This window comes from Gambusia affinis, linkage group LG07, assembly GCF_019740435.1.
Source record: "Gambusia affinis linkage group LG07, SWU_Gaff_1.0, whole genome shotgun sequence".
Taxonomy (NCBI): domain Eukaryota; kingdom Metazoa; phylum Chordata; class Actinopteri; order Cyprinodontiformes; family Poeciliidae; genus Gambusia; species Gambusia affinis.
In genome coordinates, this window is record NC_057874.1 from 29,908,970 (window position 1) to 29,933,544 (window position 24,575).

At 45.5% G+C, this 24,575-nt stretch overlaps 3 protein-coding genes across 10 annotated transcripts in view; 1 reads left to right on the forward strand and 2 right to left on the reverse strand.

Moving 5' to 3' along the window:
- Window positions 1–1,425: 1,425 nt before the first annotated feature.
- On the reverse strand, window positions 1,426–4,760 carry LOC122834532 (achaete-scute homolog 5-like). Its single transcript, XM_044123045.1, has 2 exons — window positions 4,154–4,760; window positions 1,426–2,577 (listed from the first exon to the last, which is right to left on the reverse strand). The coding sequence occupies exon 2, from the start codon at window positions 2,511–2,513 to the stop codon at window positions 1,995–1,997; it is 519 nt and encodes a 172-aa protein (XP_043978980.1). The 5' UTR covers window positions 2,514–2,577; window positions 4,154–4,760; the 3' UTR covers window positions 1,426–1,994.
- Window positions 4,761–6,645: 1,885 nt separating this feature from the next.
- On the reverse strand, window positions 6,646–13,671 carry aldh4a1 (aldehyde dehydrogenase 4 family, member A1). The gene is made up of 15 exons (XM_044123043.1): window positions 13,494–13,671; window positions 11,548–11,641; window positions 11,381–11,473; window positions 11,257–11,304; window positions 9,955–10,110; window positions 9,730–9,879; window positions 9,576–9,650; window positions 9,223–9,410; window positions 9,073–9,146; window positions 8,803–8,999; window positions 8,672–8,719; window positions 8,444–8,596; window positions 7,990–8,111; window positions 7,408–7,526; window positions 6,646–7,337 (listed from the first exon to the last, which is right to left on the reverse strand). The coding sequence occupies exons 1-15, from the start codon at window positions 13,532–13,534 to the stop codon at window positions 7,225–7,227; spliced, it is 1,671 nt and encodes a 556-aa protein (XP_043978978.1). The 5' UTR covers window positions 13,535–13,671; the 3' UTR covers window positions 6,646–7,224.
- Window positions 13,672–14,209: 538 nt separating this feature from the next.
- Window positions 14,210–24,575, forward strand: part of LOC122834528 (E3 ubiquitin-protein ligase RNF123) — a 39,318-nt gene continuing 28,952 nt past the window's right edge. The window contains exons 1-21 of one of the 8 annotated variants that reach the window (XM_044123041.1): window positions 14,210–14,387; window positions 14,674–14,857; window positions 15,906–16,010; window positions 17,027–17,111; window positions 17,973–18,052; window positions 19,476–19,573; window positions 19,647–19,701; window positions 19,781–19,866; window positions 19,932–20,018; window positions 20,217–20,284; window positions 20,400–20,525; window positions 20,992–21,106; window positions 21,517–21,621; window positions 21,748–21,873; window positions 22,417–22,509; window positions 22,586–22,659; window positions 22,746–22,863; window positions 23,056–23,155; window positions 23,227–23,288; window positions 23,527–23,598; window positions 23,857–23,977. In XM_044123041.1, coding sequence (XP_043978976.1) covers window positions 15,929–16,010; window positions 17,027–17,111; window positions 17,973–18,052; window positions 19,476–19,573; window positions 19,647–19,701; window positions 19,781–19,866; window positions 19,932–20,018; window positions 20,217–20,284; window positions 20,400–20,525; window positions 20,992–21,106; window positions 21,517–21,621; window positions 21,748–21,873; window positions 22,417–22,509; window positions 22,586–22,659; window positions 22,746–22,863; window positions 23,056–23,155; window positions 23,227–23,288; window positions 23,527–23,598; window positions 23,857–23,977 — 1,753 coding nt within the window. In that variant the 5' untranslated portion in view covers window positions 14,210–14,387; window positions 14,674–14,857; window positions 15,906–15,928. Of the gene's footprint in view, window positions 14,388–14,460; window positions 14,858–15,905; window positions 16,011–17,026; window positions 17,112–17,972; window positions 18,053–19,475; window positions 19,574–19,646; window positions 19,702–19,780; window positions 19,867–19,931; window positions 20,019–20,216; window positions 20,285–20,399; window positions 20,526–20,991; window positions 21,107–21,516; window positions 21,622–21,747; window positions 21,874–22,416; window positions 22,510–22,585; window positions 22,660–22,745; window positions 22,864–23,055; window positions 23,156–23,226; window positions 23,289–23,526; window positions 23,599–23,856; window positions 23,978–24,575 lie in introns of those variants that run through there. The other 7 variants (XM_044123035.1, XM_044123036.1, XM_044123039.1 and 4 more) reach the window with 7 other exon arrangements.

Sequence of the window (24,575 nt, forward strand, 5' to 3'; positions counted from 1 at the left end):
GTCTACGGACCAGTACCGGTCCGCGGCCCGGTGGTTGGGGACAACTGATTTAGTGGACGCCGGTGGTATTGCAGCTAAAACAGGAAGTACTCAGACCAGAAACCGGAAGCTTCAATCGTAGTGGTAGCCCAAGGTGGAAAAACAAGTACTCCTCTGTAACGAGGTCCTTCTCGAAAAACTTATAAAACCAGATGGAGGCCTGCATTCATCATCGTGACGTTTATGTAAGTATAAATTTCTACTATTCTTGATTACTTTAATTCATAGCTAACAAACTGGGCGCTAACGAGACACCTAAACACACCGAAGAACCAGTTCAGGTAATAAGAGCTTGTGACTTCGACATACGAGTCCTAACCGATTCCATTAATCAGACAGCGCCGGTGTGTTATAATCCTTAGAGCAGCGGCATCTACACGGACCGACAAAATGCCCCCGACTCACCTCCCGCAATTAGAAATGCAGAAATCATGTAAATTATTTCAAAAAGGTTTTGCGAGGTAAAGCAAAAGAAAATAATTTCGCTATGTCCCCCTAGAGGGCGCCATAGTTTTCCATCTGCACAGTAATACAATAAGCATGTAATGTTTATCATTTGCCTTTAAAGTTTAGTTACCTAACTTTATAGGTTAATTGTTTTATATTCCGTTTGTCTATAAAATAATTTTACAGTAGTTTATTCCCATCAACAAATTATTTTTTCTAAAAACTTTGCATATTTAGCGACCATGGCCGGGTGGCCAAGTCTGTTCGTTAATAAAGTTGACAGGATGTTTGTGGCATAGCTTACTTCAAAATGAAAATAAAAGCAAAAGAACGGCTGATAAAAGAAAACTTTGTGTTGTACTAAGCATTTTATGATTCAGAAGATTGCCATGGGAAATCCCCTCCTAAAGAAATTACAAAAGTCTTGGAGGGACAAATTTGTACCATTATTTTTGTTTTAAAGATCTTTAGTGACCTCTATGTCGATTAGAGAGACTCAAAGGGTGGCTTACATGACAGCCACGAGGATTTCATTTAAGATGATACAAAACAATATCTCATAGAGCTTTGATAAATGTCTGTATTATGATCCTAAACCAGACATACACCAGGCTCAAAAAGCAAAATATATCTGAAGCTTATAGCTGTGGCTACCACTTTAGAACTATCACACTAAAATATCATCTAGAGGCATAAATATTTAAACAAATACCTGTGTTTGATGCCTCCATTGGTGTATTTCTAGTAGTGAGACGTTATAGCTCATAAAAAATGAAAAAATAATGAAAAAAATATAATTGCATGTCATAAAATGTCATAATATCCAGCAGTAATATGACAATTATATTTGTCTGATGTCATGTAGAACTAGAAAATACCTATAAATACTATAGTTACTCTACATGAATGTGAAGCAAAATTATACATTTTAATAATTAGTGAATAAGTAACTTATTTTTTTATTCTTTTGACCCATTGTCATTTTGAAAGTTGCAGTGACACCTAGTGGCGATAACACAAAACTACATTCACTACAGATTCCTGACCTACTATTAGTACAGCATATTACTGTAAAATAAATTCAAGGGTGGATACAAGTATAAACATTTGCTCACTTCTCACATCGTACGTTTTTCATATTTCCCATCAGCCACTTGAGTTTTAGGATGACCACAATTTTTCAAGATTTTGAAATCTTTAATTTTTCAGTGTTTTCTTTTTTTGTTGTTTTTTTTTTTTCCAAAAAGCTGTCCCTTAGCAACATCTGTGACAGATTGTTGGATCCACACGTGAAAGGTTTTGCTGAAATATTGAAACATCTGCTGCTCTACGGTGGCTGAAAATGTCCAGAAAGAGCTGGTTCGACTCTCCCCGATTCCCCATCGGACTTTCAGGAACAAACTGCAGGTGGCGCTGTCCATTTAGGATCTGTCCTCTGGAGTCTAGCGTTGCTGACGTCCTCCTTCTGGGTTCTGCGCTCTGATTGGTTGTTCAGGTGAACCGGCTGTTCAACATGCCTGCATCTCTCCACCCCTGTCCGGACCAGAAGGTGTCCCACTGCCAGGCTCCGCCCCTTCACGCCTGTCTTCCTCCATGTCCACCAGCCTCTGCAGGTACTTGATGTACCTGATGGCGGCGCGCAGCGTCTCCACCTTGCTGAGCCTCTTGTCGGCGCTGTGACCCGGCAGGTGGTCCCGCAGCTTGGCATAGCCCTGGTTCACGCATTTGACACGCTGCCGCTCCCGCTCGTTACGCTTCTGGATGAACGCCGGCTCAAACGGACACTCATAGACGCTGAAATGCCCATGGTGGTGGAAGGGGGACAGGTAGGGCAGGATGCCGGCGGGACCCCTCAGGGGGCCCTTGTACAGGCTGAGGGCAGCGGGGTCCACAGTGGGAGGGTAGAACAGGAAGGGGACAGGGGCGGACAGAGACTCTGAGTGCTGAGTCCTGCTCCGGTCCTCCCGGCCAGCAGGGGGCGACGCAGCGAAACGGTCGAAGAGCGACTGAGAGAAGGCGGAGCTCATTGTGCAATCGACCAATCAGGGACGAGGACACCTGGCTGGATCAAAGAAGCTTCATTATGGCCACCTGTGAAAAGACAGAGGGATCAGTTTACGGCATCTCCACCAGGGGGCAGACATGATCTCCGAGGATGAGGAGATCACCTTCACAAAGCAGATAAATACCGCGATGCGTTTTTTTTTCTTTTCCAAATGAGACCCATATCTATACCTGCCGCAATAAATCAATTAATTGTGTGATAAATTATAAGGAGCTAAATAATTTATTGTTTTTCTCTTTCTACTGAAAACTGGATGACTAAAGTCTTCAGTCTGGTGCTTTGGTGTGATGTTTTGTTTAATGATACTTCATAATTAATTTGCTTTATTGTTTCTTTTGTGTGTTTCTTCCGAAGTAAAGTATTTATTTACTTTGGATATTTAAAATGTCTTCCAGTTCCAGTGTTAAATGAATTTAAAGTTTATTAATCTTTCACAATGTGTTCCTGCACTATGATACTGTCACCACTATATTGTTTGAAACTGATCTCAAAACTGCAATATTATCATTTATCACAATAACTTCTGGGACAATTTACCGTCCAGAAAAATTGTTATTGTGATAGGCCTAACTGTATCAGACTTTTTCACTCCAGTATTATCGGCCCTGTTCCGATCTTTTCCACTTCCAGATGTGCATCTAGGTATTTCATAGCTTTCAAAGCGTCTACAGTCTGAACGGTCATGTCGCATTTTATCCGACTTTTGTGTCATTGACAAGAGACATGTTAATTTACCGAATTATTTACATAATTTGGTAAATGTGGACGCAAAGAATGGCTGGAAATAAAAATAATAATGAACTGTTGATCTGGTGACCATGCGGTCTTTTATAGCTCTCAACAACTTAAAAAGAAGGCGGCGGCCATCTTTACTGCCATAAACAGAGCGCTGTTGGAACTACGTTCTTCTCCGGTCGCTTTGGGGACAGAAGCCGTTCACACATGGGTCTGACTGGCATTGCATTTAATTAGCATAATGATTAAATAGTTTCCTCTTCCTGCTCAGTTTCCATGACAACCATTAGTTACTATCTGCATGCTGACTGGTTGCACCACCACAAACATCAACTCTACTGGTCTGTAAGTAGAAAATCAGGACGTATCAGGAGGTGTGAGTGTCTGGTTGCCCTGAAGGAACCTGGGTCAGTCACTAGGAGATGTTAAAACCTTAAAGTTTCTCCAAGCTAAAGATTCAATGAGCAACTATAGAACTAGGATGCACTGATCAGCCGATACTTAAGCGTGAAGCCGATCTCATTCAGGTCTAAAAATCTGCCACTGTTACCAGCAACTTTCTGACTATATTTTGCAACATTTCAGACAAAAAAAATCAGCATCAGCCATAATTGGAATTGTTACGTCAGTCAGTCAGAAAACTGGAATTCTTATACAGAACCAGAACCAAAACCTGTTTCATCAGGAATCTGCTGATTCCTCTCCAGAACCTTTGAAACATTTTAAAGCTCATTTGAACCCAAATCAGAAGCGTTCTGTTTAGAAAAGATTTTCTCAGAAATACAATGTGAACCAGAACCAGATGATTGGTTTGTCCTGCTAAATATAAATGGAACCGCACAGAACCACCCAGAACTGGTGTCTCACCTTCAGATGGAGCTGCAGCAGATCCTCCTTCGGTTCCTCTGGGTCTCTGAGTTCAGGGTGGAAAGATCCCACTTTACCTGCTGGAGCTCCGCCCTCACAGGTGTGTGGGTATGTGTGTGTGTGTGAGAGAGAGAGAGAGAGAGAAAATAGAGACACTGTCAGGTTGGAAACCAAACATCAAATTCTGCAGGTTTTTCTCTGATGAACATTCACTGCTCAGATCAGGCATTTCATGGTGAGAACCTCCACTTTGATACTGACAAGTTATTCCAGTGTGTCTCAGTTCTCCCAGTATATCCCAGCCCTCCCAGTTTCCCAGTTGGAGTGATGTTCACATCAAAGCAGCCTGCTCCACAGAATGAGTGTTTGCAGTTTCCTCTCCCTAAATCCCGATATTCCAGATGAAAGGCATCAGACACACACACCCTTCCTGTCATCACACGTCTGCTGGTCCCGCACACGCTGATGACTGTTTACACACACACCTGCAACTTGACACTCACCTGCACTGATCCCAGTCTGCAGGTGAGGACGGAAGCTCTCATTAAGGTGCTCAGAGCGCCGTCTGATCCGAGGTCAGTTGTTAGCGGCAGGAAGTCCAGCTTCTTCCTCAGGCGACTTCACATGAACCAGTTCTGAATCTCTCAGTCTCAGATATGGCGAGAAGAAGGGCAGAGGTAGGGCCCCCACACCACTAGGGGGCACCCAAGAGCAAATATATATTATTATATTAAACATAACATTGAAGAATACAAACTAAATATATTCCTACACAAAATTTAAAAGTTTTTTAATTTTGTGTACCAAATTTAAAAAACTTTTAAAAAAAATTTTGTACACAAAAAATATTATGATCATAGCAGGTAAGTTACTTGAATCAATCTGCCTATTGGTTTACAAGCTACTCCAGTCCAGAGTGTTAAATGTTAGCAAATATAAATATAATAATATAAAAATAAAAAACCCGTCTGAAATAATGGAAGTATGTGAATCTTAACAGCCTAGGAATGATGACAATCTGGTGTTGACCTGTTGGCATGGGAACCCCCAAATAAAAATCTGTTCAGGGCTCCAGAAAGACTTGGGCCAGCCCTGTGTGACCTCAGAAACAAATGTCATCAGCTTCACTCTGAGTCTGTGTGTGTGTGTGTGTGTGCGCGCGCGCGAGCTTGAATAGCTGTGAGGACATTTTGCCTTGTCCTCACAATTTAAAAACAGAGTTTGTGGATTAGGGAAAGGTTTTTCAAAGTGGACCACAGCCCCCAGGGCCCGTTGGCAAAAAAGAAGAAAAAATGTAATTCAATAAATTTTTAACTCATAAATATAAAAATTTTTCTTGATAAAACATAATCTGGTTTTTACAAAGGAGTATTAGGGCCATACTAAGAAAAAAAAGTAAAATTACAAGAATAAAGTCATAATATTACGACTTAATAGGTCATAATATTATAACTTTATTCTTGTAATTTTATTTTTTTTTATATGGCCCATTACCCCATTGTTTTTAATCAGTTTTTTGTAAATGTAGCATTTCAGGCAATAAAATATTTATTCTCAATTAAAAAGGGAAGTGAATTGTTAGCTTGTTAGTCATTGTTGAATTTAGATTTTTAAATGTATTTCTAATATTGTACAAAAAGGCTTAAGTGAAAAATGAAAAATCTGCAGAATATGGGAATTTTTTATATCTGGTTACTTGGTTAATCAGAATAATCAATAGAATAACCGATTAATGAATTAATCATTAGCTGCATCCATAATTATAAATAGCATGTATGTTTTATTCTGTTTCTGCTGGAGCAACTTGTTCCTGCTTTTGCCATGTCACATCAAGTAACGGACGGGACTGGGAGTCCCCACAAGCATTGGGAGACAGAACATGTGAACATGACAGCTGCAGCAGCTCCACATGTAGAGACATGAATGTGATCAGAGCATCCTTAAGACTGAACCTCATTTCAAACGGCAGATCTGCCCAAATCACCCAGAACCTCCAGATGTAAAATTATTTTGTGTAAATGTAATTTTTTATGTAAACCAACTCCGGAAGAATAGCTGATGAAGCATGGTGCTGCTAACAAGATCCTCAAACATAAACCAGTGAACAAATTCCTTCATGCTTTCCAATTTTAGTCCAGAAGAACTTTAAAATAGTTTTTGCTTGGTTTATTGTTGGGTAGGAAAAGAAAACTGCATCCTTTAGGTGATTTTAGTTTTAAAAAATTGTATATATATTTTTGGTGTGTGAATACTTTTGAGCTGATAATTTTGGCCCACATGAGAAAAAGATTGGACATCCCTTTGTCTAAAACAAACTATTAGAGAAAAGTAGAACTGAAAAAAGTGGACCACTAAAATGTCCTCACTTCCCACTGTGACCTCAATTTATGGGTGGATATGTTTATAATGGTCCTCTAAATGTACTAAATACAAGAACACACACACACACACACACTCATGTGAGGATCATAAAGAAGAAGATGACCAGCTGCTAATTGTTAGAAAGAAATGATTTATTGTCAAACATCTAAACGTCCAGAGTCACTGAGACAGACATGATCATGAGTTAGCATCCAGATCTGGGAGGAAACATCTCCACACACACACACACACACACACACACACACACACACACACACACACACACGCACACACACACACACACACACACACACACACATTCATCATCTGTTCAGCAAAACCCGATACATTTAACTACCTTCAGCTTCTAATCACTGACCTCCAGGAGGATCAGTACCTGCTCTGATGGACCTCTGCTCCTGATTTAATTTTATTAGTTACAAACAGAATTGAGTCCATTGGCGTTTCTGATCCGATTTCTGATGGATGACATGAAGCTTCCAGCTGGGATTCCGAGACAAGCGTTAGTCTGTGGATATCTGAGTGAGATGCAGAGACAGACTGTCCAGCTTCAGAGAGACAGACAGAGGAGGACGGCGAGGAAGAGGAGGACAGAGATGAAGGATGGATGGAGAGTCTGAGAGAGACGGAGGACTGATGAGTGGACCAGTGGATGGACTGGGGGGAGGGGACATGTGGACAGGTGTCCCTCAGCCCATATATGGGTACTTCCACTCTGTGAGGGGAACATGAGTCTGCTTCACCACTCGGGGAGACGTCCACCTCAGGACGTAGTGAGGACCGCCGGGCTTATCGTTGGTACCTGGAGGGACAGGTAGACATCCGTCAGTGAACATCCATCCGTCCATGTTGGACGAACCCTCCCCACCCACCTGAAGCTCTGGCTCCTCCAAACGGCTGCTGGGCCACAACGGATCCGGTAGATTTATCGTTGACGTAATAATTCCCGGCGGCGTTCCTCAGGACTCTGGCAGCCTCATCGATCACCTTCCTGCAGAACCAACAGGTCTGACTCAGTCTGGGTCAGAACCAGGGCTGAACCCACCATGCACAAAAGAACCTGCAACATAATCCTGGTTCTGCTCCCAAGAGCTAATCAGCTCCAGCTCTTTACTGGTCCAGTTGTAGGAACCAGGTGGACCAACTAAACCAGAACCTGGTTTGAAACCAGAATCTGGACTGAGCTCAGGGCTCTGATCCGTTTATAGAACTCTAAAGTTCTGATCCTCAGAGATCCACTGGTTCTGCTCTCACGTGAGAGACAGGAGTAGACCTCGTGAACCAGAACCAGAACCGGACACAGACATGTGGTCCAGAGCATGAGAACTCCTTGAACCTGCTGGTTTGTTCCAGGAAGTTCAGGAGAACCAGAACCAAAGGAGATCCACACAACTTTCAGCTCATCTCCGTCGACGACGGACAACAACACGCAAGTGCAGGAGAAACTGTCTTACTGGTCGTGGGCGAACACGGATCCGGTCAGAGCGTATGGTGATGTGTTATCAACTAGCCGCAGAACCTCAGCGTAGTTCTTCTCTGGATAGACGTACACGGTCAGAACCGGCCCAAAGATCTCCTGGAAACACCACAAACACAAGGTCATGACCTCCAGCAGGCCATGATCTGATGTGTCATCAGATCTCCTTGAAGCTTCACAGGTAAGTCTCTGCAGTCTCCTAAATATTTTGTTAGCATGCTAGCCTGCTAATAAATATTTAGCTAGCAAACTAACTCATCTATATTTAGCTATTATGCTAAATATTTAGTTCTGAGCTAAAAATTTGTTTGAATATTTAATCTGGAAATTATATGTTTAACTTGGAATAAAAATATTTAATTAAATAAAATATTTAATTAAATAAAATATTTTATTTGTGGTTAAATATTTAGTGAGCTAAATATTCTGACCTCATTCATGATTGGGTCCTGAGGGTCTTTGGTCACAATGATCGTCGGCTCCACAAAGTAACCTTTGCTGTTGTCACAGTTTCCTCCGGCGATGATGCTGAGGTTTGAGGAAGACTTGGCGTGGTCCAACCACCTCTTGATTCTAGCGAAGGACTGCAGGGGGCGGAGCCACAGGGATAGATTAGCCACCGAGCTAATGTGGAGTCTTAACAAGTTAACGAGGTTTACCTTATCGTCTATGACGGCAGAGAAGAACGTGCTGAAGTCCTCGACAGGCTGAGGGTCAGAAACATCTGGTTAGTCCTCACTCTGGGTCTGATCATACACCCTGAACCCTGCAGGGGTCAGAGGTCACTCACGTCTCCGACTCGGATGTCTTTGTGGATGTCCAGCAACTGCTCTCTGATCTGCGGCCAGCTGCTATCGGGAACGTACATCCTGGAGCAGGCCGAGCATTTCTGGCCGCCGTACTCGAAGGCCGAGCGGATCGTCCCCAACACCACGCTACGGACGTCCGCGGATGAGTGTACAAAGTGGAAGTTCTTCCCACCGCACTCTGCCAACAAAGAGTGTGATCAGAACCAGAACCAAAACCAGAACCGGGACCTGAAGGATCGCTCACCACTCACCTCCAGCCAGGCGCGGAAACGTTCGGTAGATGTCTATGTTCTGGGCCACCTGCTTCCACAGACGCTTGAAGGTCCTGCAAGTGGCAAAACAGACGTGGTTGCCATGGTAACACCAGCAGAACCAGAGGCGGTTGGGTCGGCCGTCCTTACGGCACGCTGCCGGTGAAGTTGATTCCTGCCAGGTGCGGGGAGGAAGTGACGGCGTCGCCGAACACGGGGCCGTCGGCCGGCAGGAACTGGATGATGTTGGGCGGCAGGCCGCACTCGCGCAGGACTCGGTAGACCGCGTAGCTGGCCGAGACCGCCGTGTCACTGGGCTTCCACAGAACCACGTTACCCTGGGGTGCACAGGGTCAGAGGTCAGTTCTCTATAGGTCAGGGCACAAGTACAGTCTCAAGTTTTTGGAGTGCAAGTCCAAGTCAAATCTCGTCATTATGGCACAAATACAAGTCAAGAGTTCAGACTTTGAGGTTCTGAGGCAGGTCGGACCTGCAGAACTCACCATGAGAGCAGGTGTTCCTGCCAGGTTTCCCCCGATGGCGGTGAAGTTAAACGGCGCCACTGCCGCTACGAAGCCCTGAAACACAGGCAGGTCCAGAACCGGTCAGAAAACCCAGAACCAAACGGACCCCGTAACCTTGGTAACAGCTCCCTACCTCCAGTCCCCTGTACAGCGCAGTGTTGGTGCTCTCCTTGGTGCTGATTGGCTGCTGGGCCTCCAGCTCCACGGCGTGCTTGGCATTGAACCGGAAGAAGTCGATGAGTTCGGCAGCGGCGTCGATCTCCGCCTGGACCACTGTTTTACCCTGAACACCAGCCAGAGGGAGGTCATAGGTTACCGGAACTCCAGAGGGGTCACCCGACCTCCAGGGGTCACCTACCTGTCCGATCATGGTCTTGGCCAGGATCTCAGCCCTCTTGGGCCCGCTGATGACATCAGCAGCCTTGAACAGGATCTGGGCTCGGTCCTGGACGGGTTTCAGGTCCCACTCCCTCCGGGCCGCCAGCGACGCCTGGATGGCCTTATCAATCAGCTCCTGGAGGAGATCCAAGATGGCGTTAGGCTGCGATTCCACCGCAGGTCGTGATGCTCAATTACGATTCATCACTCGTGCCCGATCTTTTCTGCGTGTTTGTTCATACTACTTATTAAATCAGACTTTTGTGGTAACGGATCTGACCCCAAAGCGATCTGCAGATGAAGAACGACTTTAGCCCTGTAGCGCTCCATTTATGGTAATAAAGATGGCCGCCGCAGCGCTCCATTTATGGTAATAAAGATGGCCGCCGCAGCGCTCCATTTATGGTAATAAAGATGGCCGCCGCAGCGCTCCATTTATGGTAATAAAGATGGCCGCCGCAGCGCTCCATTTATGGTAATAAAGATGGCCGCCGCAGCGTTCCATTTATAGTAATAAAGATGGCCGCCGCAGCGCTCCATTTATGGTAATAAAGATGGCCGCCACTGTTGCTGGGTGGATTTTAAAGTTGTTGGGAGCCGACAGCATGGTCACCACATGAAAGAAGCTTAAAAGGAATCGACCAAAATGTCGGCCGATGTTTACGTCCAGATTTACCGTCTTCTTCTTCTTTTGCTGCAGAATTATGACACATGTCTCACATCACGACATAAAAGTCGGATAAAATTCGACATGACTGTTCAGACACTGAAAAGTATCGGATTTACTTCCATATATGGCTGTGGAACAGATTGGATTATTTTTGGGGGTGAAATGATCAGAATTGGGTCGTTCAGACGGCTGTGGAAAAGTCAAATATGGATTGAAGAAAAAGAAAAAAGAAATTAGCTATCAATCTCATTTTCGTGTTGTGTGAACACTGCCTTAGATTGGGTCTAGAAAACCCAAAACCTAATGTTTGGCTCAGGCCATAAATCTAAACGTTCGGCCTCGGTACGGCGTGGATTGGCGTCATTGACCGGATTTAAAGAGACAGAACCGAGTGTCACAATAGCATGTTTTACCCAGAAGTTATGGTGATAAACGATGATGTCATACGACAATAATAATGCAAGAAGATCAATAAACTTTACATTCTAACAAACATTAAACACTGGAACCGGAAGACATTTTAAATATTCAAAATAAACAAACAACACAACAAATAAAATTAATTATAAAGTCTCTGTGAACCGGTTCTGGTTCTGGTTCTGGGGATTATACCTTGTCAGCATAGCAGAACTTTGCCACCTTGTGAGAGTGGTTGAAAGGCTGGAAACAGAAACACAGAGGTCAGAGGTCAGGAGGAGCGTCTCCAGAACCTTAAGTGGTTCCGTGTCTGACTCACAGACAGCTGGTACCGGACGTCTTTGGTCCAAACCAGTTCATCTCCTACCACACAGGGAACCTCCTCCGTCCGCCCCTTTAGGCCGTCCAGCACCTGCAGACACAGCGCAGGGTTAAAACACCCACCAGCAGCCCAAACGGATCAGAACCAGCCTGGAGAACCACCACCTTCTGCAGCTCGGCCCGTTCTGGACTCCCCGCCTCGAAGCCCAGGATGGGTTCGTTCTTCACTTCCACGGCCAAACCCGGGAACGTCCGGAACCTGGAAGCAGAAATCCTTTGGTTCTGACCCGCTGGGTCGCAGCAGAACCACAAACTCAAAAGATGTGACTTCTTCTGACCCAGTAGATGTGAAGCTTAAACCTGGATCGAAACAGAACCAACCGGATTGGACCGGATCTCTGCAGAATGCTTAATAAATAAACTCGGCTCACATTTCTTGTTCTGGACCGCTTCTTAAATGTTCTCCGGTTCTGATCCAGGAACAGGACCAGAACAGAACCGGATCGTATTCCAAATATCAGCTTAAACTGATCATCATGTGGCTGCCCACCTGGTTCTGTCTGGAACACGTTCGGAACCAGAACGACGGGTCCAGTTGAGTAAACAACTTGGTTCTACAGAACTTTAAATATTTCACGCGGTTCTACTCTGGGCCAGTTAGTTTCTGTTAGACGTTTCAGAACCAGAACTTCGTTTCCAGACACCAGATTTGGGCCGGGTTTGGGTCAGAACCTTCAGATTTTTAAATAAGGTTTTAGAACCGGTTCTGGTTCTGTTCCAGTGTCCTGTCCAGAACCCAGAGAGCCGAGCCGTGGATTAATTTTAGCTTCTCGTAATAAAAGCTGGACTGGACTCGGTTCTATCCTTCAGGTTCTGCTATGATTAAACCGGGTCGGGTTTTTCGGACTCACCCTTCTGTTCCGCTCATTTTCCTTATCAGTACTTTGGACCGGGTCGGACCGGGTCGGACCGGCTCGGAGCGGCTCAGCTGGACGGCTCCTTGTGCTCGGCTGTGATTAACAGCAGCAACCTGAACCCTGACCCAACGAAGAGGAGGAGGGAGCAGAACCAGAACCAGCTGTGCTTTTTCCACCAGAACCGGCCGGCCTTCACCTCGAACCTCTGCTGCAGTCGGAACAACAAAGAGGCCCCGAGGCCCCCGGGGGCCCGGCAGCTTCAAACTCTAATCATCTGCAGCTTTCCTCTGTGTGGAGTTGATCGATTTTCCAGATCAATAATTCTAGAACCGGTTCTGGTTCCAGTTCTGGTGTTTCAGTAGACCAGAACCTACAGAAGCATTTATTTGATGATGTTTAGGGGAAAAAAATCCCGTCTGTTTAAACTGCAGCTGGTTTTAATCATTAGACATGTTGACAGTTCAAAGGTCAAGCCTCTTCTAGTGTTGATTCTGACATTAGTTACACAGTCAGTACTCCAATATATGAACAGAAAACAAAAAATTAGCTATTAGTTAAATGTTTAATTCGCCGACAGGAGGCTGTGATTTGCCAACAGCTGCTTGTGTGGGTGCAAAAAACCTATTTCACATTAGTTTGAAAGGCTAAAAATAGTCATAAACACAAAAACAAACGGTGTTTTGAGTATAGTTTCAGTGTGTTCTACTTAATATTAATTTCATTGTTTATATTTACTTTTAAGGAGGTTTCTATTTCTATTGTGACCACTAGAGGACAGTAACAGTTACAAACTACTTCTTTAATTCCTGCTGTTTTTTGACCTGTGCTGAGTTTCTACTCTCCATTGATTAAAGAAGTAAATCGGATGTTTTTACAGTATTTTCAAGTTATTTCCAGGAAACAATCCCCAACACGTGTTTCCTGCTGAGTGTCTGCGCAACTGCAGTGGAGCAGCTGTCCTGCAGAGATCGGAACCACCCTGGATCTTCCTCCTCAGGCTGCAGGAGATCAGGTGTCATTAGGTAACACGCGGGGCGGTAACACACCTGAAGCTCAACAGCACCGCGTGATCAGGCGCCTGTTGTCCCGACAAAGTTACTGAAAGTGTCAGTGGGTCAGGTGATCATCTGAACACCTTCTGGAAGTCTCCGGAGTCTCGTGTCCGCTCATGTGAAGTTCAGCGCCGGGACTTACCCCCTCCAGGACCGGCCCAGCAGAACCCGGACACGGAGCATCTTCTGTCTAGACCCAGCGACGCTCAGAGAGAGAGAGAGAAGCGGCTGAATGGTACCGTTCCAGCCCCGAAAACCTGATCAATAACAGATCCGGAGTGATCAGATAGATGACAGGAGCCTGGAGGCAGCTACCTGCCGGGGAGCAGCAGGGGGGCAGGCTGCGGCCAGGTCTCCCAGTCCGCCTCAGAATCAGCCCCACTCAACCAGGAATACTAAACTACTGTATTGAGGTGTTTTTACTTAAATATCACTCAACATGAGCAAATGTTTCACCTTAAAACTATAAAATGTTTTTCTGGTCAACTTTTAATATCCCTCCGATAAATGGAATCTTCCAGAGGCGGGAACCTTTCTGACCAATCACAGAACAGCACTGTTTTATCAGCCAATCAAAGGCTATTACTGAAACGCCAAGCTAACTTTTCTGTCAGCGTGGTTCTCCTCCATTCACACACCGGCGAAGCTGCTGGCGCACCGGAAAGGCGGAGTTTGGACCTAAACATGAAGGACTGTTCATTGAAAGAAGCAAATATGTCACTGAATCTTTTGAATGTAGTCAGACTGTGTGTTAACCTCCAGATGATCTATGAAAGTTAATATTTAAATTCCTAACAATCATAAAGGTTTGATCTGCCTTGAAAAATTGAAATATTACAATATTAATATTAAACGTTTCAAAGATGAGTAATGATGTAAAGATGAACTCTGATTACACCAGCAGGTGATCACTAGTGGGATTCATTTCTTAATCAACTGTTACTTGTCTGTTAAACTTCCGTCGTCATCGAACTTCTCGTTCCTCCCTCTCGGCTTCACTTCGAACTGGCCCACATACCGGCTGATGTTGATGCTTGTGAGTACCCGGAGAGAACTAATGCATGCACTGGAAGGGATTGACACAACGGGCGGTTTCAGCCTGCAGTGACATAAAGTGACCAGGAGAGGGAGACATATCAGCGTACCCATAGTGTGCCTCCTTTGAGTTTATTTTCCGCTGGATAAACATCCTTTAATGCCTTCATTCTTTCTTGAGTAATGGATGCTACTTTTGACTTTATTCGAATAAAATATGTTGACGTAGTAACTAAACTTAAAAATTGAGAAGCCCTGACGTCTTCCTGTTCTCACGTTGTTTCCAGGAACGGGATTTGTGTTCTCTATTTTGGACCTAGCTGCAATCCGTACACTGTCAGGCGTCAACAAACTGGGCATTGTTGTGGAAATCAGCGGCTCACCGATCCTTCATCAGCCGGTGTGAAGCTCATAGCAGCGGCACACCGCTGGAAGGGAGTCCCGCTCAAGCGGTGAGACGCTGGGGGTAAGGTTAGTAATAGCTAGTTAGCTTTAGCTGTTAGCTTGCTGCTAGCTTCGATGACTGACAGGGAACCGAACCGAACCGAGCCGAGCCAAGGGATGTTCTAACACCTGCTCTCATCACTCGCAGCACCAGAACCGAACCGGACAGCTAATTTTAGTTTGAGCTCTGCGGTGAGCTAACAGAGCTAACTGCAGTTTATAGACCTGCAGCTAAAGCTAACAGCCGCGTTAGAGATCCTGGAGGATCCAGGTTGCCATTGAGATAAAACATTATGAGATTCTGAAGAATAAATGTTGATTACTAACGTAATTAATTGATAATAAATGTTTGTTACTAACCTGATTAATGTGACGTTTAGCTTCTTACTGCAGAACTGTTCAACATCAAACAGTAACAGAAAATATTCTGCTGAAAGTGAGACAGAAGGAAATGTTCCCGAGTTATATCAGGCCATTCTTAATATTTAGTTAATGGGAAAATAATAATTAAAGTACTAATTGATTGGTGTAAATTTGCTCAGATCCAGATTAATCAATCATTGTGGGTTCTGTCAGCAACGAATCTCATTAAAGCAGTGGATCCACTGTATGCTGCTTAGCTGAATATTCTTAGGGTAAAAAATTGAAGTATTTGTTTTTTAAATTTTCTTCAATTTACCTAAATCCTCACACTTGGTTTGTTAATTTCTGTCACTTGGTGCAGTACTCTGATTGGTTGTTTATCCAAACAAATGCGGTGTTTGCAAAGAATCGCCTAACTGAATGAAAAAGAGCTGTCGGTGATTGGCTGGTGGTGTAGCTCATTTAGCCACATTAGCAGACAGATACAGAGCCACGCTGCGCACATACATACCTCACACTCATGAGATGTCGCAATTGCTCATTCAATCGTTTCACTAAAGATACTCTATAACTTGTCTTTAATATCACTATTACTGGTGTATAAAATCTTATTTAAAATAAAGAAAAGAATCTTAGGATGGTGGGAAAGTAAGCCTGGCAGCTGCCAGGATATTGATGCTGTGGGGGAAACCCTGAAACTCTGTTCTGTCAGCAGCGTGCGGGCGGTGAATCAGGATGAGCACAAAGGGAGGAGTCACTGCTCTGCCGCGCAGGAACTACAGACTGGCCTCAGACATGGACAAACCCAGATCCACAGGTAAGACACCTGACGTCAGCCGCAGGTCACAGGAAGTACTTCCTGTCAGGGATCCCATGATCTCTGGATGCAGCATGCCTGACAACCGGCTATATTTCTGGATTCAGATCATCCATGGCTGGCCATGCATTTGGGGACAATTAATGAAACATCAAAAGTTTTAAAAATATACTGGTAATATATTGGTGATGTATTGGTGATGTATTGTGCAGCCTTGAGGAGATTTCGTTTTAATTCCAAACAATAAACCAAATTTTTCATAAAACCGTCATAATGAGATAAAGTTGAAATTTTCTTGGCTCTCCTGATGCTAACTGTCTTCCTGTTTACGCGAACTGTCTTCCTGCTAACGCGAACTGTCTTCCTGCTAACGCTAACTGTCTTCCTGCTAACGCTAACTGTCTTCCCGCTAACGCTAACTGTCTTCCCGCTAACGCTAATTGTCTTCCCGCTAACGCTAACTGTCTTCCTGCTAACGCTAATTGTCTTCCTGCTAACGCTAATTGTCTTTCTGCTAACGCTAACTGTCTTTCTGCTAACGCTAACTGTCTTTCTGCTAACGCTAACTGTCTTCCTGCTAACGCTAACTGTCTTCCTGCTAACGCTAACTGTCTTTCTGCTAACGCTAACTGTCTTCCCGCTAACGCTAACTGTCTTCCCGCTAACGCTAATTGTCTTCCCGCTAACGCTAATTGTCTTCCTGCTAACGCTAATTGTCTTCCTGCTAACGCTAATTGTCTTTCTGCTAACGCTAACTGTCTTTCTGCTAACGCTAACTGTCTTCCTGCTAACGCTAACTGTCTTCCTGCTAACGCTCCCGCCTCACTTCCTGCTCATGGTGCATCCTCAGCCTCTCCAAACTGAATAATTCCTGCAGCAGAGGAGGCAGTAGGTTCCTGTAGGGTTCTGTTGGGTGGTTCTGGCCAGTCCCAGTCATACTGTCTCCATGTGGAGCCAGTTTGGACCCAGATGAAGGTTCTGGTCCTCAGCAGAACCTGGTCTTCTTTGTCCAACAGGTATTGTGAACGAGAAGCTGCTGAGCGACTACCTGCACCACGTGTTTCCCTCCACCAAGCTGGGGCCGACCGTCGCCTCACTCAGGTACCAAACCCGCTGCCTGTCCTGGTTCTATGGCCCAAACCGGCCCGGTTCTGGCCTGGATATGGCCTTCCACTGCAGCTCAGTCAGTGGAAGGCCATATCAGGCCGTGTGTGTGTGTGTGTGTGTGTGTGTGTGTGTGTGTGTGGTCCTGTAAGCCGCCAGCTACATGTTTCAGGCCCGGTTCTAATGATAGAACGGTTCTGCCAGCTGTTCTGACACAAACTTTTCTTCTTCCATTTTTTATAGATTTAATCCTTTCTGACTTTATTTATCCATCTTTTTCTAATTTTATACGTATTTCTCATGTTTATTTCACCTTTTGATGTTTGAATTAAATAAATACATGAAAATAATAATAATAATAATAATAATAATAATAATAATAATAATAATCATAATAATATTCCAATTAAACCCATGGTGTCTTTATGTAAGAAAGTCTTAAGATTTAATTTTTTAGACAGGAAGATGGAAGTAAAACTTTGACATGTCTGTCAAACATAATATAATAATAATAATAATAATAATAATAATAATAATAATAATAATAATAATAATAATAATAATAAAAATAAAAATAATAAAATAAAGTTTGGACTGGACTTAATAAAATCCCAAAAGAACCAGTGTTCTGCTCTGATCCTGACCCTGAATCCTTTAACATTATAACCTCCGTCCATAACGACAGTATCGACTGAATGATTGATAAAGAATCTGATCAGTGTGTGATGTCCAGAACGCAGCCTGAAGGTTGCCCAGGCAACCGGAGCTCCAGCTGGTTCTGGTTCTGGTTCTGGTTCTGGTTCTGGTTCCGGCTCCTCAGAGGATTCGAACCTTCAGCCTTTCTGTGTCGGTCTGCAGGAAGCCTCTGGGTTTCCAGGACCTGAGCTCACACCTGGAGAAGCTTCTGTGTGAAGGAGAAACACCTGAAGAGCTCAGAGGTAAAGTCCTGCTGCAGCACCTTACACTGTAAAAACACACAACCTGACCAGGAACGTTTTCTCTAGTTTCTACTGCAAGTATCTACAGATGCATCGATGTGATATTAATATCTGGATTGGTCCCGATGTTGAAAACCATCTAGATCCATAAGTTTAGATCTATTCAGTCTCATTATATGCTTTATTATTTATTTTTCCTTATATTTATAATTTCTAGTTGCATTTCAAAAGTTTGTTGCAGTTTATCTTTACATCTTTGACCAAGAAAGTCAATCTGTTGTTTTTGTCAGGTTCAGTTTCTATTTTTAATTGGCTGTTTCATTCCTAACTGCACTGGCTGAACAAATGAAAGTTGTCTTCATATGTTTTATGTGCTGTAGCAGTGCAGAGTTATCAAAAAAATAATAATTCTGTACATTTATGTCTGTATTTGTAAAATAATAAAAACTTTTAAAGTTATTTCAGCTGTTTGTTTGTATCTGCTGATATTAATCCTCTGGTTAGTTCCTGGTTCTGATTTCATTTCACCCTGACTACTCAGACCCGACATCAAACCCGAATCTGGTGAGTGAAAACTGTGGATTGGTGCATAACTACAAATATCTTAGCAACTTCAAATAAGACAAAACTAAATTACAAGTAACTGTTAAGCAAAGTACATGAGCTAGTTTTCAGTAAATAAATCCTTAATATTGTTCAAAAGTACTAAATCCACTTACAACTTTTTTCATATTCAAAAATGATTTACTGAAAAAAGCTCCTATATTTTATGGAAAAGTTTCTTTCTCTAGTTTTGTCTGGTTTCTGTCTGATGCCCCACAGATACTCCAGATAAAAAACTTACACCACTATTCCCTCTTTTGATAATAAAATAGGAAACATTTTTATATGAACTCCATCAGGTGTTTTGTAACCTCCATGTTTAGATTTTTTACAGTTCTCTGCAGCCGGGCTGCTGGACGCTTCCTTTGCTTTTTTTCTTGTCAGAAGCTTTTCCTTGTTGTGTTAGCTGCTGCGCTAGTTGCCAGCTTGCTATGCTAGCTCGCTACGCTAACTTGAGGAGCAAAGCAGCTTGATAAATTTGACTGGCAGCCAGAAAGATGGTAAATAACATTTTCCTGAATGTTCCCTCTGAGGAAAATAAAGGCTGCTTCTATCTTCTCTCTCCATCTCCAGGAATTTATTTTAACTTTTATTTTATGATAATGAAACACATACATATTTGTATATATTAAAAAGACATTTATTGGATAAAATTTTTTTCCTAATATTTCCTCCAACTTTCTGAGGCCCCCTAGCGCCCCCTGGCGGCTCCCTGAGGAACGCTGTATTCAGATTTTTGCAGTAGAAACTAACAGAAGTTGTTGGTCAGGTTTAGTTTTTGCAGTGCAGACCTGCAGCCTGATGGTGTCTCTGTCCTCAGATCCGTCTGCAGAGGGCCGTCTGGGTCCTCAGCCTGTGGTTCTGGACCACACCAGTGGCTTTGAGGGCCTCTTGTTCGTGGACGACGACCTGCTGGGGGTGAGCCGGGTCTGTTTGGGTCAGAACTTTGGGACTGTAGCAGAACGTCTCACATGATGTTTGCTTCCTGCAGGTGATTGGCCACAGCAACTTCAGCTCCATCAGAGCCACCACCTGCGTTTTTAAAGGTAAAACACGCCGGTTCTGCCGGGTTGTGACCGGACCAGGCCCAACAGAACATCTGAACGGTGGGTTCTGTTCCTGCAGGGAAATGGGCCTACGAGGTTCTGATCTCCTCTCAGGGTCTGATGCAGATCGGCTGGTGCACTCTGAGCTGTCGCTTCAACCAGGAGGTGAGGATGAGGATGAGGAAGAGTCGGCGGGCCGGGTCGGTTCTGACACCGTTCTCTGTTCTCAGGAAGGGGTCGGGGACACGCCGGACTCGTACGCCTATGATGGAAACCGGGTCAGAAAGTGGAACGTGACGACCACCAACTATGGAAAGGTAACACAGGAGACGGGTTGAAGCGGGTCAGAACCTCGGGATGTGGGTCAGAACCTCTGGGTTTCTTATTTCCAGAGGAACCACTGTCTTCCCATGACATGATGGTCTAAATCAGGGGTCTCAAGCTCCAGTCCTCCAGTCTGTCCTGCAGATTTTAGATGTGCCACAGGTACAAAGATGTTCTGTTTCCCTCTGCAGTCGTGGGCGGCTGGAGACATCGTCAGCTGTCTGATCGACCTGGATGAAGGAACCATCACCTTCTGCCTGTGAGTCAGCATATGCTAACAGTTTACATCTGTTTCCAGTCTTTATGCTAAGCTAAGCTAGCCTGAGCTTTTCTACCAGAACCAGAACCATCGTCTTCTCTCCCCGTGTCTCCAGGAACGGCCAGTCTCTGGGGACGGCCTTCAGCAGCATCAAGACTGGTCCCGGCGTGGCGTACTTCCCAGCCATCAGCCTCTCCTTCAAAGAGTCGGTGGCGTTTAACTTCGGCAGCCGGCCGCTCAGATATCCTTCCAGCCGGTTCCTCGCCGTCTCCCCACACAGATCTGCTGCTTTGATTTAGAGGAAATCTGACCGTATCTATGATCTATTGATGTAAGCTAGAGGAATAAATAGCTTTGCTTTTCTGACTACAGTGGCAGAATAAGAACCATTTTCACTTTAAAAACTAAATGAATAGACAGACGAGCACAACAACAAATATATTTTATTTGCGAGGTGCTGCTCTACTCACTCAGCCTTGAAGTGAAGCAGAAATTAACCCCCAATGTTGTTTACGGATGTCACTTGTGTGTCAGATTTCCGGATGTACCAGAAACAAGCGAGTACAAAGGTTCCACTCAGAACGTTTGATTCTGACCGATTTTATCCATCCATCCATTTTCTAACACCTTCTCCCCCATGGCGGTGGGGAGGGCTGTGGGTGGGGGAACCATCCGGTGTTTTTGTCCTTAACTGGACAGGGCGCCACGTACCCGGCTGACGGCTACCTGCCGCTGCAGGACCCCCCCACCGCAGACCTGCTGAAGGCCCACAGGCTGCTGGGATACATCAAGAACGTCCTGTCCACCTCCATCAACGCTCAGGTGACCGGGCCGCACGCTGGTTCTGATCCGCAGTCATCCGATGCGGCTGCACCTGCTGTCACTGAACGGCCAGGAAGCCAGTTTGGGTCGACTGCAGTTCAGGACGCCGTAAAATAAATCCAGTTTGTCCATCAGTCCAGGTTTGGTCTGGGATATTTTCCCCCAGTGCTCTCCTGGTGTTTCCACCGTGCAGAATGATGTCAGCAGGGCGGCCATCTTGTTTGATAAATGTGTTTTACAGCTTCTGTTTATTTGGATTTTGAAGTCGGGTCAACCTGATGACGGAATATCAGAGTTTTTCAGAATAAAATGGTTGAGAACAAAGTAGAAACAAAGTGATAATAAACAGTTAATATTACCAGAATCCAGTTTTTATAGTTGCAAAATTAAGTAATAATTTTATTGTGCAGGAGGAGAAGCTGCTGGAGAAAGACTCCGCCGTCTGGAGGCTCCAGGGAGATCCGACCGTTCTCATCACTCTGGCTCACATCTTCAACCTCTTCGCTCCGCTCATGGTGAGATGAGCAGCTGCAGCCTTCACCAGAACCTCATGTTCAGCCTGCAGCCCAGATGAGGCTGCAGCGGCTGCTTCCTGCCAGCAGGAGGCGCTGCTGTTACGGCCCGTGTGTGTCTGTCTGCAGTGTAAGGTCTACCTGGTGGAGGATGTGCTGATGAACTTTCTGCTGGGAATCCTGGAAGGAGGCGGTTCTGTGGATGAACATCCGCTCATCCAGCAGCTGCTGGACCTCTTCTGGCTGCTGATGGAGGTAAACATGGAGCTGCAGCCTCCGACCCGATTGGGTCTCCCCAGAGGAGATCGGGAGACTCAAGCAAGGCTCTAGAAAACAGAAACTCAGGTTTGGGTTGAGGGGAGCGCCCCCTGGAGGATGAAGATGTGAAAATGTTGCAGAATCAATATTTAGGTTTTCCACGTTGCAGCAGGGATTTATTTACACGTTTCATTATCACCAATGGTTCCCAGTGTGACCGAGGGTCTCACCGGTGGGTCCCAGCGTGACAGAGGGTCTCACCGGTGGGTCCCAGTGTGACAGAGGGTCTCACCAATGGGTCCCAGTGTGACCGAGGGTCTCACCGGTGGGTCCCAGTTGGAATCACCAGCTGGGTCCAAGGCAAACATTGATCAGCTGTAAAGATTCTTCCTATTGGTTTCTCATCAAATGTTCTGATTGGTCTTGTTGGTCGGGTCAACGGCACCAGTCGTCTTTAAGTCTAGCCGGGGAACCGGACCTTGGCCCCAGTGAGACCCGGTTCTGGCAGGTCAAAGTTCATGGTGTTCCCCCTGCCTGCAGGACCACGAGGTGAACGAGTGCCTGAAGCAGCTCATGATGTCCCTGCTGAGGGCGTACCGGTTCTCTCCCATCATCCCGGACCTGGGCTTCCAGGTACCGCCCGCTGCCTGCTTTCTCCACCGGGTGGCGCTCTGCACTACAGCTGATCAGACGTTGGTTTCTGTTCCAGATCCACTATCTGCGTCTGACCACCGCCATCCTGCACCACGAGAAATCCAGGAAATACCTGCTCAACAACGTCTTATATCCTTCTCAGACTCCCGGTTCTGTTTCCACGATCAGTTCAGAACCAGCAGCCGATTGGGTCAACTTTCCTTAACGAAGGTTACGTTCGACGTTCTGCGTTCAGTGGTCTTCTTCTACATCAAGACTCCCCTGAGAGTCAAGGAGGCGGGGCTGGAGGAGCTGATCCCGACCACCTGGTGGCCCACACACTTCGACAAAGAGGTAAACAGAACCGGTTCCTCTTTTCAGAGCGCCTGAGGATTCAGAACCAGAGTCTGTCAGAACAAAAGGGTCGGGTGACGATGAGGTGCAGTTACTACTTCATCCTGCAGGGGCAGAGCAGGATCTGGGCCTCCTCAGTTATCTGTGTGCTCCTTTCTTTCTGAGCTGGATCTTCTGGTTCTGGTTCTGTAGGGAAAAGATGAGCGAGAACCCAAAGACGAGAGTTCAGATGAGCGTCTGAGGCGCCGAGCGTACGAGAGAGGCTGTCAGCGACTGAAGAAGAGGATCGAAGGTGTGGCAGATGAGCGGCTCAGGAATATGCTGCTCCTGCAGGTCACTGACCTCTCCTCTGTTCTTCTTCAGTGGTGGAGGACCTGCAGGTCCAGATCCTCAGGCTGCTGCTCAACAACAAGGACAAAAATACAGTAGGTCAGATTTTTAATTCAAATGCATCGTTTCCATAGCAACACTGGAGAGTTGCTTCTGGAGTTAGTTTTTCTGATTTAGTTTCCCCAGTTTAGCTTCATGCTAAATTAATCTAATGTACCATTAGATTCATTTAAAAGCAAACATTTGAGGTTTGGAGCTAAGGCGGTTTGAAGTTCAAGTGAATTGAGGTTGAGGCAATTCTCTGACAGAAACTTCTTCGTCCATCTCTTCCAGGGAGAAGCGTCTCGTTACATTTTCCTCAACAAGTTCAGGAAGTTCCTGCAGGAGAATGCCAGCAACCGAGGGGTAAGGCCATCACTGCAGCTTCCCTCAATCCAGGTTGTATTTTTCGTCTAACTGGATCAGAATCCAAGTGGCTCAGCAGCGCCCCCTGCTGAAGCACCTGGAGACAAACCTTAACTTTCTGCTTCTGTTTGAGATTTTAGAGCTCTAGATGCATTTAACCACCATGATGAAGACGACACCTCTGCCTATTGTCCTTCACGCGCTGTGTGTGTGTGTGTGGGCGTGTGTGTGTGTGTGTGTGTGTGTGTGTGTGAGCAGCATCCCACAGCTCTGTGTCCTCCAGAATACATGGTGTGTTTCCTGCACCGCCTCATCACTGCCGTGCGGAGCAGCTGGGACGAAGGCAGCAGGAAGAGTACCAGCAGCCTCAGCAGCGAAGGTACAACGCATCACCATCATCACTGAGTGATGATGATGTCATCAGGAACAGCAGAGCGTCTGCTGCTTCACCAAAACCAACTCTGACATCAACTAGAACAGCTAGACGCAGTCTGAACCGCTGATGAGCTTCCTGTCTCTCCCTCGTTGTCTCCTAACGAGCTTCCTGTCTCTCCCTCGTTGTCTCCTAACGAGCTTCCTGTCTCTCCCTCGTTGTCTCCTAACGAGCTTCCTGTCTCTCCCTCGTTGTCTCCTAACGAGCTTCCTGTCTCTCCCTCGTTGTCTCCTAACGAGCTTCCTGTCCCTCCCTCGTTGTCTCCTAACGAGCTTCCTGTCCCTCCCTCGTTGTCTCCTCTCTCCCTCGTTGTCTCCTAACGAGCTTCCTGTCCCTCCCTCGTTGTCTCCTAACGAGCTTCCTGTCCCTCCCTCGTTGTCTCCTAACGAGCTTCCTGTCCCTCCCTCGTTGTCTCCTAACGAGCTTCCTGTCCCTCCCTCGTTGTCTCCTAACGAGCTTCCTGTCTCTCCCTCGTTGTCTCCTAACGAGCTTCCTGTCTCTCCCTCGTTGTCTCCTAACGAGCTTCCTGTCCCTCCCTCGTTGT